Source organism: Rhea pennata, chromosome 7, assembly GCF_028389875.1.
Source record: "Rhea pennata isolate bPtePen1 chromosome 7, bPtePen1.pri, whole genome shotgun sequence".
Classification (NCBI taxonomy): Eukaryota; Metazoa; Chordata; class Aves; order Rheiformes; family Rheidae; genus Rhea; species Rhea pennata.
Window position 1 is genome coordinate 1,737,501 of NC_084669.1, and position 14,585 is coordinate 1,752,085.

The following is a 14,585-nucleotide window of genomic DNA, read 5'->3' on the forward strand; positions in this document are numbered from 1 at the left end:
TAAATTTTATTACAGCTGAAGGTAAAAAATAAAAAGAATTAAGTCCATTTATATTTAAAATTAACTAAACTATGGATTAATCCTCACAATCATAAAACTGGAAGTAGGCATGCAGACAAGGATAAGACAAAATTCAGTGCATCCATGCCCCTAGGCACAAGTACTCAACACTCTCTGAATGTGAAGTCATTTATGAAGTCCTTTACAACATGCAGTCAAAGAGGTTAATTGAAAAATTTCTTAATGTCATTATGAAAGAACTAGATTAACCCAAGTTAATTCACTTTATTGTTCAAAATAAAGAGGAATAAGCATTGAACTCACTTGCAAATTTGGGGCATGAATTAGGGGTGAGATGTTGTCTTTAAGGACTCTGCCAGTTTAATTAAGATATGGAAAATTACTTATTGTTCTTCACCACTAAAGTGCTAGGAATTAACAGCCAAATGTGATGCCTGTGCCTTTCATATCTCTACCATGTGTTTGTTTGTTTAATACCCATAAGACTACATCATTAAACCTCAAGCACTGATTTCACTAATTCAGCACTAGAGCTACATGCTACAGCAGCAAACACCTTTTCTAGTCAATCATAATTGAACAGCTGGATGTAAAATGCAATATTATTTTTAGGCTTGTATCTAACTTTGACTTGAAACCACAAACAGTATTTTACTCCAAAACAAAATACCTTCCTATCTTTGTAATACGTCCACTAAATATAGCAATAGCACCAGGAGAGCGTGTGATATATTTTACCCACTTTATCAGTTCCTCGTAATTATAGATGCCGCTGATTAATTGTTAACATTATTACTTCTCTCTCTCTCTCTCTCTCTCTCTCTCTCTCTTTTTTTTTTTTTTTTTAACAATGGCTGCATTTAATGGAACATAACACACTTTTTTTTTTTCTTTAGGAAGTATTACTTAAGAGAGCAGCAGACCTTGTTGAAGCCCTATATGGGATGCCCCATAACAACCAGGTAGGTCACTAGTGCAATTTTCAGATGCATGCATGCATACATATGTAAATCAATACCTATTATTTGCAAAGTTGGCAAAGTATCAACACATTCTTTTTGTACATGCTGTGGTTTTGCCAGCCACCTTGAGGGCAGTCTGATGTGATGCAGTGCTCTAAGGGAAACGCTTCATCTTCCCATTTTCTTCTCACAGCTAGTTTGCCTATCAGAAATGACAATTAAGTGTGAGGTGCCAAAAGCATAAGCAATCATTAAGGCAAGAGAATAACCTTGAACTCAGTCCAAAATATACAGTGACTAATGGGAAGTCCTAAATAAATCTGCTAAACAGAGCAGATAAAGCATACTGTATTTTGCAAACTGCTGGAAATAAATAGATCTGCAGCACTGAAAGAATAAAGAGTATGTTTAGAATTTTTACATGACTAACAGCATTAAACTGTAATTTTTGTGTTAATTTCTTTATTTCTTTATACTTGTATGCTGACATAAATTGTATTGCACTTCAGTATGTAGGAATGAATATGAAAAGATCCATTGAAACAAGCAACAAAATCCTCATGTTCACTATAATTTCACATGAATCTCTTTCATAAATTTTAATGTTATTACAACTTCGAGCATTTGTACAAATAAGTTCACTTGTTAGTAATTATTTTATATCTAAATTATATCTTTATAGGAAATAATCCTGAAAAGAGCAGCTGACATTGCTGAAGCATTATACAGTGTGCCACGCAATCACAACCAGATTCCTACTCTAGCCAACACTCCTGCTCATACTGGCATGATGGGAGTGAACTCATTTAGCAGCCAGCTAGCAGTTAATGTTTCAGAAACATCACAAGCTAATGACCAAGGTATGTGGGATTTCAAGAGTTAATCCTAGATGTTGTTGACTGGTTTTGGACAGGGCCTATTAATATTCGCTGATGTCACCACTGTGTTCTACATCTCTTTTTCTCCAAGTAGTCATATGTCTGATCACGTAATGAAATGTCGTCTTGAACTTTCTGATAACATTTAATTCTTCCTATTTTTAGTTTATTGTTATCATAAAACTCTGCAGTGGAAAAGGAATGGCAAAATGTGGAAAGCTCTATTTTTCGCAGTAGATATATCATGTGTATGTTTAGCATAAAGTAAGTGTGTCTGCGTATCTCCACCTGTTTTTTGAATATTTACACAGATAAATCTAATCTGATGTCTGTGATTTTTAAATATTTTATTTATAAGCATAAATGTGACTTATAGGCTACTAATAAAAGTAATAGATGTAATTTACATTTTGTAATTTAAAATGCATATAGCATAGCGCATTTAAAATTACTCTTGATGCTAATGAAAGGAGTGAAACCAGATTATTAGGTATACTGAAAACTGTATATTTCTGCTGACAACATAATTATTAAATTGATTGCTCAGAGAGAAATAAATTGTTGTTTAAAATCCTGATTCTACTATGTGTCCTCTTACAAAAGATTATGTCTTCTAATGCATTTCCAAGCTAATAAGCCTTATAAAATTCTGTATTTGGTCTTGAATTAGTTTTCACTGATGACTACACCTTATGGAAGTACTAGCTTATTGTTAGTATAAAAATATCAGTCGTAAAATGAAGACCCCGAAACAGCCTTTTGAGGTTAAATCACTGCAACAAAAAAGGTTTTGTTGTCAGCTTTGGCATTTGAAGGTCTGGAGAGGCTGCAAGTGCATTCAGTATGGTGGTACAAACCAGGAATCAAGCCTGTTGATAACTGCTACTAAAGACAAATGTGAAGGCAACTGACACAGCTGGATCGAAGAGAGCTTTTGTTGGCTGTCTATGCTAAGAGGAGAGACAACATAGAGTGCTCGCAGATGATTTAAGTAGGGTTGGCGTGATAAGGTTATCTGAAGCTGCAAGAGTTGATAGGGCAGTAACAGACAACTTAGAGCAAAGCTGTGCAATCAATTAAAACTGTGTAATATATGATGCATGAGGAAACCCCCCAGCCCTAAGTTTATATTATAAAATAACATTATTTTTTTGGGGTGGGGGGGTTTCTAACACAGTAGGTTACAGTCGCAACACAAGCAGTGTTTCCCCGCGAGGATATGTTCCGAGCAGTACTCCTCAGCAGTCCAATTACAACACAGTCAGCAATAGCATGAATGGATATGGCAATGCCGGCATGCCCAATCTAGGTGTACCAGGTTCCCCTGGATTTCTTAATGGCTCCTCAGCTAACTCTCCTTATGGCAGTAAGTGTCTATTTTTGGTAACACATCATCATATAGATTCATATTTACTACAAAATCAAATACTTGCATTGTTTTGATTTTCTATATTGTGAGCTACTGGATAAAAGGAGGGGTGACTCTGGAGGCTGGACATAAAAATGAATATGATAAATGGATCTGTTTGTGCCATAATACGATCTCAGATAGAAAAAAAAAATTGGACTGCGCAATTTGTAACAAAAGTCCAACACAAAAGAGTTTGCCTGTTATCCAGAGAGTGGCCAAGCCACGGCATTTCATTTTTTTTAATATATATATATACACACATATATATATATATATTTTAAGAGGCAAGGCCCTATCACTCTCTTTTTCCATGTTTGCCGTGAAAACCTCAATCTGAGTCCTGATTATTTTTGCTTTATTGCAGTAGTGCCGTCAAGCCCTACCATGGCAGCCTCTTCGGTCACCCTCCCTTCAAACTGTAGCAGTACACACGGCATTTTCTCATTCTCACCTGCCAATGTCATCTCTGCAGTGAAACAAAAGAGCGCCTTTGCTCCTGTTGTCAGGCCCCAAGCCTCTCCTCCACCATCTTGCACCAGTGCAAATGGAAATGGACTTCAAGGTGAGCTGGATCTCTCTCATTTTTCTATGTATTGCTTTTTGGTGCATACGCTAAAACCATGATCAATATGAAAAGTACCGTGCTATATCTTTAGGTTTCTGCTGCTGTCAAAATGGTGTCACAGTGATGCAAAATACAGTAGCACAAATGATAGGCTAAAATTTTAAGCAAATCCTCGTTCACTCTTAATCTTTCCATTAGAGAAAACACTTTTTTTTCCTGCCATTTTCCCTTAAGATTTCAAACATTAAATTTTCAAGTAAGCTGGTACCCTGCAATGCTTCTTGGAGATTTTGTATACTCTTTGCATTTCTTTGTACGTTTTTTGAGACATTTTAATAGACTTTTAAAACAGTAATACTCCAGCATAATGTGATGCAATTTCTTCCTTTTACATACACTGTAATAGTTATTTTAAAATATGTCAAATTGGTATAAATCAAGCTAAGCTCTTGCTCAGTGAACTAACCATCCCTTGAACTAGCTAGCCACTTCTGCACTGAGTTTGCATGCTCTGTTGGGCCTAACATGATCTCTTGTTGTAGCATTAAACTAGTTACTTCCTTATGTGAATAACTAAATATTTTAGTTAAGACAGGCAATTCTAAGCCTTTACTTTTTTTTTTATCTGTGTGATTTTATGTGGGCATCGTAAGGACCGATTTATTAGTCATCTGCAGAGTTTACATGGTCACCCTCTGGTAGTGGGCCAGACAGAATTATGATTTTGTTGAGGAATAAAAATCAGCGAAGGGAGATTTTTCTTTTTATGGCATATTTTAAAATTTGGATGATAACACTGACAGAATGATTCATTAGAATCGTTCAACAGGTTTGCTTGCCTACATTTTACAAATTGTGAGACTAGTTCTGCAGTATTGAAGCACTTCAAATCTCTTGGAAATCAGAAAGGGCTGCAGACACCATTACCTTAGAGTGTTCACGTTTTGTAGTTAAGGTGTGGGTAATGCAATATTATATTCTTTGTATTGCTAAGATACCCATAATATTATAGGCACTCCCAGGTAAACAGACTAAGACTGATATTTTTATTTTTCAAACTGGTTACTAATTCTGGATATCTACATTTTCTGCTATGTAGCTTAAGGCACTTCAGAGAGACATAATCACACAGAGCTACCTGTCTGCCAAAAATCAAGACCATTTGAGACCAGTATCTCAAAATGGACATCCTTTTCTATTATTATTAACTTCTGAATACCTTGTTCGAAAGAACATAGCATCTGAGAACTTAGTATGCAGCCAGGTCAGTGAAGAACTGGGGATCCAGCTACATAAATATCACTGTAGGATGGATATTAAAAAAAGAAATAATTAGATTTACACTTTAGGTCATTGCATATCTATTTTTAGTTGAAGCTTTACTGTGCTACAGTAAATAAAAAAACTGCACCACATATAAGCAGTATTCTTAGAAAAGTTCATCCATAAAATGATTGAGTGTCCTATTTTTTTATAAAAAACACTAGCATAAGAATTAAATACTGAAATAAAAGTATGATACACACAGCAGAGATCTGAAGCATCTATTCTGTAGAAGGTATTTATATATATGTGTTTATAAACATTTTGCTATTGCTTTACTTTGAAAGAAATGAAATCATTAGAAGATCTGAAGTAAAATGATCTCAATTTCTGAAATTTCATTAGGTTAAAAAAAAGGGCTTCCTGTCAGATTTTCAAGGTTTCAGGTGCTTAAAAGATCTTGATTAATGCAAAATAGGATTTTCAGAAGAATCTGAACAGGCTGAATGCCCAGTGCCAGCAGATATCAGTTGCCTAGATTCTTTGGCCCCTCCAGGGAAACCTAGTAACCACACATCTTCATCCTCAGGTTCAAAATGCTTTCCATATAGATGCCTGGTAGACTACTTGGAATCAACCAACTCTGACTTTGTTAAACAGGTCAAGAAGCTGGCTCTTAAACTGAGGCCTGACACCGCTCTGGACTGAAACTTTTCTGGGCTTAGACAGTCCAGTGAAGGCCCAATTATCCCTCAAAACCTGTTTGGAGGATGCTGTAATCCTCCAGCAGACCTGCTGTCATCCATGATGAATTCCATCCTGCAGGTGTTGCTCAAAGTCTAAGGATTTCTGTGTTACATGTCGAAGAGATCTTGACCGTTACGTTACAAAGCTGTCCCTACTATGCTGGGCATTCAGAACTTCTCAGATCTGAAGATATTTAGAGTTATGGCTGTGCAGATACTTCAATTTTTGGTTCAGTAGATAAACTGAGTAGAAATGAGTAGAAGTGTTGATCTGTAAAAAAAAAGGTTTCCCTCACCCAGCTAAACTGAATCCTTTTCTATTGAACAAAATGACCTAGGGAAGATAGCAAGAATGTCTTTCTAGTTTGATAATTAGAACAGCAAGTCCCAGGTTTGTGACAAAAAGTTGAATAATTTATGCGTAGTAGAACTGCACCAAAAGGGGAAATTGCACATTTCCTCACCCTGTAATACCACATATCATGATAGTTAGGGTACTCTGATGGAAGGTAAAATATGTGGGTTTGAGTCCCCTTAGGCTGAGGAGAAAATCAAATTGCGTCTGACATACCCTTGGTGAGTTCCCTTATCACCAGAGTAGAGAGGCACCATCATTTTTTTCCAACCAAAGCTATTCAGTTAATTCAAACTGAACTCATGAAAGGCTTCAGGATGACAACATTTCACCGATCTGTCCTTACAGATCTAAACCACTCCCTTGAACTGAACTGCAGCCAGAATTGAGTGGCAAGACAGGCATTCTCTGGAATGAATATGTCATATACTTCCTTCATGAAACATCATAAAGTAAAGCCAGCAATACAAGAGCTACTTATTTATGCTGCATTTGACCTGTATAATTATTTGGGAGATTTCTGCTTCCTCATTCTTTTTTTCTTAGTCATTTGTTGACATTGAGCCCATTTTAAAGTTTAATTAGTTTCTTCATGAACACTGTACGCTTGCAGCACCTTGAGAGTTTCTAATCAGCAAATTTTGTACATCAAAATAAAATATGAAATTCAGGAGCTACATTCTGATACAGCTAAAGTTTCTCAATGATCTTCAAATACAGAGCCTATATTTTATAGCTGGAGGTGAAAAACCCAAATAACAGCTAAGAAAATCTGCACCTATTAGGAAGAGTCACAGCTATTTAGTCAAGTAAAGATAGAAGATCCTGTCATCACGATTGCTCTTATCTACTTCGGGGTGCGTGCGTGTGTGCATGTGCATGTGTGTGTGTGAGTGTGTGTTAACCCTACAGTTTATGTATCTGAATAATGGAGGATGACATGTTCTTTTAAATAAAGGGAAGGATATCATCTCTGTCATTGCTTGTTATGTTGCTTCTGCCCTGTATAAGCTCTATTGTGAAATAAAACTCAGTTGGCTAGTTTTCACCCAATATCAGTAAAGTGGATTGACCAGACTGTTGCAAGGCATCAGCCTACCAAAACGATCAGACCAGGATGCCTCATATTTTTCCTGTGAAGGTTTCTTAGCACCGTGACAGGCAGGGACAGAGAAGAACTTGGCAAAACCCTACATGTAGCAGCCCTTCAGACAAGGGTAATCTTTTTTATAGAGGTTTGAGGGGGGAGGTATTTTGCCAGTTCTTTCTAGGTAAATCAGCTCTAGGATTTGTCCATGTGTGGAAGAAAAGAAGCCATCCTTGGCACATCTGAGATAGTGGTGGAGCAGGAGCAGAACTATGACACTTCTCTCCTCTCCCTGCTTGTGGATCTCAGATGGACTGTTCTGTCCCCTGGTGTAACACAAAGCAGATGGAGCTGTAGTTGTGGTAACATCACAAGAAGCAAGGACTGTTTGAGCACAGCACACTAGAAACAAGATCTTGCAGGTCCCCCAAACCTGTATTTTAGGACTTGCTGCCACAGAGCTGACGTAGAGAGGTCTACCCCAACAAGAGATTCACTTTTTCTAAAGAAATTCAAGACAGAGTTTAACAAGGAAGGAAAAGGAATAAAAATGAAGAAAAGCTAGTGAAATGTCAGGAAACTCATCATGCAGGCAATACCAGCTGGAGCTAACATGTATTTTTCTTTCTTGCCACACTCATATTCCCTTCCTCTTTCAGTTGTACATACATGTATCGTTTGCCAACTTATATCATAACTAGGGTCAAAACTTGGCAACTGTAACTCACAGAGTGAGATACCCCTCTCTCTGTTGTACTGCAAGTATGAATCACTCTTAGGAGTAAGTTGCAAAGTAGGGTCTTTGGGCCTTATCCAAAAAAATACAATCTTGTTAACTTTGTATGACTTCCATTAGATAGCCTGTGATCAGACAGTTAAGTACTTACATATTTAAGAGCAGGGCGCTAGAGTATGGGTTCATCAGGGCAGACAGCTTTCTCCTGTTTAAAACAATGTACATATAAGGTATAGAGTACATTTTTTTAGCAAGAAAGTTCTGGCTTGCAGTAAAGTTGGAAGTACGATATGTGTTTAAAATTCAGTTTTTGATTGTAACTTATTTTTATAGATGGTAAAAGATATTGCACTCTGGTCAAGCTTTATGACTGTAATGCAGAGCAAAAGGTTCTCTGTATTCTTTTAAAATTGCAATCTGCTTAATTTTCTGGTCTCCCCCCCAGAAGAAACTATGAAAATTATTATTAAAAAACTAGCCACTCCATTTTTCTTTAAGAAGGCATTTGGTATCAATTTGCACAGCGAGAAATGTAGTGGTACGATTGTGTAGAAGTTCACGACTGTCAAACATTGCTTCTAAAATAAATACTGAAATAAATGTGTAGAGCATCGATTTTGCTTTTTGCCCCATTGTGCAACAGATGGAATTCAACAGAAATGGCTAAATGGCTTAAATTAAGAAATTCAGATTTTTTTTCCAGAAAAGTATGCAATGGACGACCTAAATTTTCACACATCGTAAGTCAATCATGAGATTACAATAAACCTGTGATTAAGTACAGTATATTACTAACATTAACCATGTGCTATGAATGAATAGTGTTTATGCACACAACTCCTGGAAAAAAAATCTGGACTTTGTTTCTGCTAGATTATTCTTCAAAGAAACAAGTGAGCTAGTCTGTCCTGACCAGTCCTGCTCTTTCGTACTTTGCTTAGAGTGCTGGCAGAGCACGCTCCTGTCTGCTTGCCGCCAACCTCCGAGACATAGCCTTTGTGTCTCAGCATCATCTGGATACAGACCAAGATGACGGACCCTTACTGAATCTGAACTCAAAAGAGTAGGCGGGTACTGTATTTTGGGCTGGCCTGTGGGGATGCTGATGCTGATCTCCAGAGTGATTGGTGATTGTATTGCAGCATAACAGCACCTCAGAATAAGTTTCTGACATGTGAGCTTGGCAGGGTGCCCTCCAGTCGTGGATTTTAGAATCGTCCAAGCTAGAGGACCTTTACGCGGACCTCACGGCCTCCTCCCTACTCCTGAGCTATGTTTCCTCCAGGGAACGGTCCCTGCTCGTGTCTCACGCTGGCAGGCAGTCTGGTTTCAGACTGGGTACGGCCCCGGAGCCCCACAGGAGCTGTGAAATCCTCCTGCATCCCCTAGTTTGGATACACCCTCTGTAGCCAGTTCTGTCATCCCGGCCCTCCCTGGGACTACCTGCTGAGCCACAAACTGGTGGTGCCAGCTTATCTGCTGACGGAAAGCTTGCCAGGCCGGGGGGATTTATGATCATGAGACCTGGTGGTTACCCAGAACTCCTTGTCATCCGAGTGGCGTCAAAGGGACACAGAGAGAGGCCAGCCTGCAAATACTTGGCTGACCAGGTGTAAACCCATAATGAACTTCTCCTGTAACCCCAGCTAACATAATGTGGAGCACAGCAGATTTAGTGGGAACTTTTAATATGGAAACGAAATGATTTCATTAGAAAGAGTTTCTTTTGTAACTTCTGTCAGTGCTGAAGTTTAAACCATGCAGGAAAATTATAACTTCTTAATTTTGACATGTTTCATACTTTCGATTGGGCAAATAGCAGAATTTTTAAACTTTAACCTGTTTCAAGAGTATCACTTGTGATGTATTTTGAAGTTACGTAGGCCCTTACAAGTCCTTTATATCAGCTGCTGGAGCTGCCTAATTTAGTATCTGCTGAATCACAATTGCTTGGAGCTCGGATTGTACCAGTTAGAACAATTCAGTCTTTTACACCGCGTTGCTGGTTATCATAGGAGATTATATTACATAAGAAATGTGTACATACACAAGTCTTCCAAACCATAAAGTTGTAACAGTGAATCTGAAATAAATTAATATTGTGGAAATTAATGAACTGAGAAATTAAGTTCACATCACTACATGAACAAATTTATTAATATCTGTTGTACATAAATTAATGAGAAATATCATTATGACAAAAATTAAGCAACACTAAAATTAAAAACTCTCTAAATTGTTTTTCTGCCAAGGGGTTAACTAGAAAAATGCGGTAGATTTTGGCATCTCCATGTTTTAAGTGTTAAAAAAAAAAAAAAAAAGAAAGAAAAAAAGATAGCTAGTCAAGGATATTAATCTTTTGCCTTTTTATAGCCCTTGGTGTATGGATTTCAAAGCAGGTGTACGGTCCTTGGCTTTGATCTTAGAGAGTCCTTGACTTACTCGGCCCCACCATTATGATAAAGTACAATTAGCAGGATGTCAGAGTGGAGGTTTTCTGCTGAGGTCCCAGCTCTGGGAGAAAGAAACTGAGGTTAGTGAGATTCTCATTTGGGGAACTTGAGAAGCGGCTGGTCCTTGGCTGGTGAGTGAGCTGGCCTTGTCTGACATTACCAGAAGTGACCACGTTGTTTCTCAGCTGTCAACATAGCCCGTCCCTGGGGAGTCTGGCCCATGGCTGCTATTAACAAAACGCTAAGAGAAATATCGCACATGCGGGAGCCAGGATGCTCTGCACAAAGAATTGTCAGAATCTGCTCTTAAAACGTGAAGCCTTTGTAGACTGTCTCGTTAGAGAAGCGCTTTGCCGTTGTTTCCTTCCGCTCATACCCCCGTTACATGAGACTGGATCTAAAATGACAGTGCTGTTACAGGCAACCATATCATTAGGTAAAAAGCGTTGAGCTCTTCAAGCTGTCCCTTACTCAAGTCCGTCCCTTTCCGTGAAGGCCCTTAGTTTACTGTGTTGAGGATTGCGTTCGTTTGAATCACGTGTGCCTTACTCTGCGAGCATTACAGTAACGATTTTTTTTTCTCTCTCTCTTTCTTTTAGCTATGTCTGGGCTTGTAGTCCCACCAATGTAAAGTCACTTTTGTTTACCTACCTACCGTAGCACCCAGCTTCAGAGGATGGGCTTAGGGGACAAGTTTAGTATATTAAGACATGCTGATGGAAACAGTATCTTCAAACAAAATCAGCAACAAATCGAAATGCTACAAAAAAGACTTTGTTTAAAGATTTTATTTAAACTATTAAGAATCTACATGCAAACAACCTACTTCTTCATGAACAATTCCATTTTATTGACTGAATTTTTCTCATATTTTCACATTTCTCAGTCCTGAAGAATAAGGAAAAAGCGACGCCTATTTTGTATAAAGTTTCTGATTACGTCTTGGCTATGTCTAGTACTTGCTATGTGTTGGGAGAAACTTTGTGGATGCACCATTTTGATTATCATGAAACACTGATGAAAAATGCCTCCGAACATTTTTCTGTACTCATAACTAGATTCACAATGGTTGTGTATCTCTATAATGTGAAATATTTTTTTGTGGTGGAAAAAAGGGGGCCAAGGAGGTTATGAGCCATCAAACTGGAAAAAGGATGAATATATGATTAGAAAAAAAAATGGGGAGCAGGGGAGGGTGTGGGAGGGTTTATCATTGCTTAACTTCATCTTAATGAAATGGAACTTTGTAACTTATTGTAGTTAGAAATTGTAACTTTGATATTGAATTCTCTTGCCTTCAACAAGCACACTGACAGAGAAAAAATTGCTACTGTCTGTTGGTTAAAAAAAAATATACTTCCACTGCTAGAGCTTCCTGTTAAGCAAGTGTGATCTGCAACATTTTTTCAACTTTTGCTAGCACTGTATACTATTGCATTCTTAGGCTACTGTGAAGTCTATGTTTCTTGTACCAGAAAATTGTCCTTTTGACTTCTAGATCCTTCTTCCCTAATGTGTTTTGTATGTGGTTATAAAATTGTAGACTTTTGTGATTTTGCCAAAGTTGTAGCTAAATATTTATACACTTGTCTTGAATTTTTTTCAGATCCACTTAAATATTTAGAAAAGCAAATTTTATTCCTTATGAAGTTTATAAGGAATAAAATAGTCTTACTCATTGCAACACTTTCTTTCACATAAACACTTGCAGTCACTAAGGGAATTTATTTTGTAACATATCAACTATAAATATTGTATTTATCTTTGAAATTTTGTATATTGCTTTTCATCATTTTTTTCTTGTACGTATTGGTTTGCGTCATGGCCTGGTATTGTGATGCTGAGAGTAGCATTAAGCCAAGAACAGTTGCCTTCATGTTTTTCTTTTAAATAAATTAGTGTCCATACATTTCATTTGTACTTCATAAAGTTGCTATTATTTAGACTTTCCATCCTTTTTTTTATTATTTTTGAGGAAAAGTCAAATTCATTGTTTATTTTTATATTATTTTTAAGTTATCAGAACAAATAATTTTGAAAAAAAGTTGTTTGTTGTATAGTCAAATCAAAACTGTGCCACATGGCTATAATGAATACTAGTAGAATATGTGCATGTGATACAGCCACAAAAAAGATGAGTCTATTTTGTGGTTGGATTTCTTTCTTTTTTTCTTTCCCCCCCCTTTCTTTCTTTGTTTTTCTCCTTTCTTTTCTCTCTCTCTTTCCCTCCCTCCCTCTCTCTCTCTCTTTTTTTTTTTTAAAGACTGTAAAAAGTCATTTTTAGCTGCCACCCATGACTTTGCCACATAGCTGAACTGTGTTTACTGGAAAAATTCAGAGGCCTAAAGTTTAAAATAAAATTCACTTCTGATGTTTTAATTAAAATGTTTGCCACATTAACTTCTCTGATGCCTTAAAAGTGAACTTCTTTGAAGAACTTTTGTGCTGTTTTATCACAGGCTTACACCACAATTGTTAATCGCTACTTCATTTGGATGATTTCTGGTGTAAAAAAATGAAAAAAAGAAAAGAAAAAGCACAAACCTGGTGTATATCACTCCTTTATGTGTCTACTTTCTGCTGCACTCTGCATATTCCTGAATCCTGCACTGTTTAAAAAGGATAACGGTTTCACACGAAATCAGGATCATTCATAATTTTTAAATGTTTGGGGTTTGTTTATTTAGGTTTATTGGTTTTTTTATGGAACTTTTTGTAATAGACCCATAGATGACTGTACTTTTTAAACTGGAATGACCTCCTTAGTATATTGTGGCTGTTAGTGCCAAATCCGTAGAAAGAAATGTTGAGTTTTTTTTACTTTGCACTAAATAGTTTGCAAATGCAGCACTGCAAAACATTTTGCAAACTGCAGCAGAATTGAAGTTTCAACCAAAAAGGAGGGATCAATTTTTTTCTTTCTGGGCAAAATGCACATTTTAGTAAAGTGTTTATTAAAGGGTTTTAAAGAATGATACAGTGTATCACAGATGATAAATGTCTTGCACATTTATTTTGTGATAACTAATAAGGCTTAGCTAAGTGGAAAAGCCTGAGAAGTCACTTTGGAACTGAATTGCCTCAGTTATATTTTGTCTAAGTAAGGTTTTGATCTAAAGAAGAGGTCACGTGTACATGTTAAGAAAGTTTGCAAGTTTCTTCATAAATGCAATCTGTTTGTGTTTTAGATTACTTAGTCAATGCACTCATCGCTTCATCGTCTCCAAACTGAAAGCTTCACTAAATGGTAGATTTTACTGTTAAAGACCCTACAATAAGATTGTTTTATCTGTACATTTTTTCATATATTTAACTGTATAAAAAATGTTCATTTTACACAATATTTAATTAAAGTATTTCTTGTCTGTGAATTTCATTTTTAGTAATTTTGTCTGGTTTGATTATTAAAAAAAAATGGCAAAACACGAAACAAAAGAAGCAACACTGGGGGTTTCATTTCTGAGTACCAGAATTCATGTTTATGTCTTGCTTAAGAAAAACATCATCCCCGAAGTGGGCTTTTCGGTGTTGCAGAGTCCCAGGCTAGCCAGCCGGTGTTCCCGAGAGCCGAGGAGACGAACGAGAGCCAAGAAACGCGACCTGCTCTTCGCGCTGACAGTGACAAGTGCTCCTCGGCCTTGGTAAAGTATTCAGCCACAGCTGTGCCTCAGGTACCCTGCTCGCGAAATAAAGATACGAGTAGAGTAATCTCGTTCTGCTTTTCTACGGCACTGTAAAATTCCGTAACAGGAAGAGTGATCTTAAACGCACAGTCTGCCATGCAGTGGTCTGACGCTGAAGGTCGACGTACCCATCTTTAAATGCTGTTAAAAAGCAAATGTTTTTGCTGACTGTAATACTGAACACAAATGTTTTATCCTTTCGACCGTAGTACATTCAGTGTACACGAAATACGAATATAATGCATCAGGCGTGATTCAAAGCCTCCCAGTCAGAGAGTATTTTAATGGGAGACGACAGTTACAGTGCTAAACCTGAACTGCAACTCTGCGTTCCCTAGCCCGTGTGCATCCCCGCATGAGTCGCTGTGACCATAGCCCCCGGAAGGGTATTTCTGCGGTGGCAGGAAAATGAGACCAAGAGAAAT

The 14,585-nt window shown here is 37.3% G+C and overlaps 1 protein-coding gene across 19 annotated transcripts in view; it reads left to right on the top strand.

Moving 5' to 3' along the window:
- The window catches only part of EBF3 (EBF transcription factor 3), a 129,600-nt gene extending 115,752 nt beyond the window's left edge, over window positions 1-13,848 (top strand). For 6 of the 19 annotated variants that reach the window (XM_062579499.1, XM_062579498.1, XM_062579500.1 and 3 more), the window contains 6 exons: window positions 918-983; window positions 1,666-1,843; window positions 3,039-3,227; window positions 3,637-3,834; window positions 8,966-9,095; window positions 11,077-11,430. In XM_062579499.1, coding sequence (XP_062435483.1) covers window positions 918-983; window positions 1,666-1,843; window positions 3,039-3,227; window positions 3,637-3,834; window positions 8,966-9,057 — 723 coding nt within the window. In that variant the 3' untranslated portion in view covers window positions 9,058-9,095; window positions 11,077-11,430. The other 13 variants (XM_062579504.1, XM_062579505.1, XM_062579517.1 and 10 more) reach the window with 6 other exon arrangements.
- Window positions 13,849-14,585: the final 737 nt, after the last annotated feature.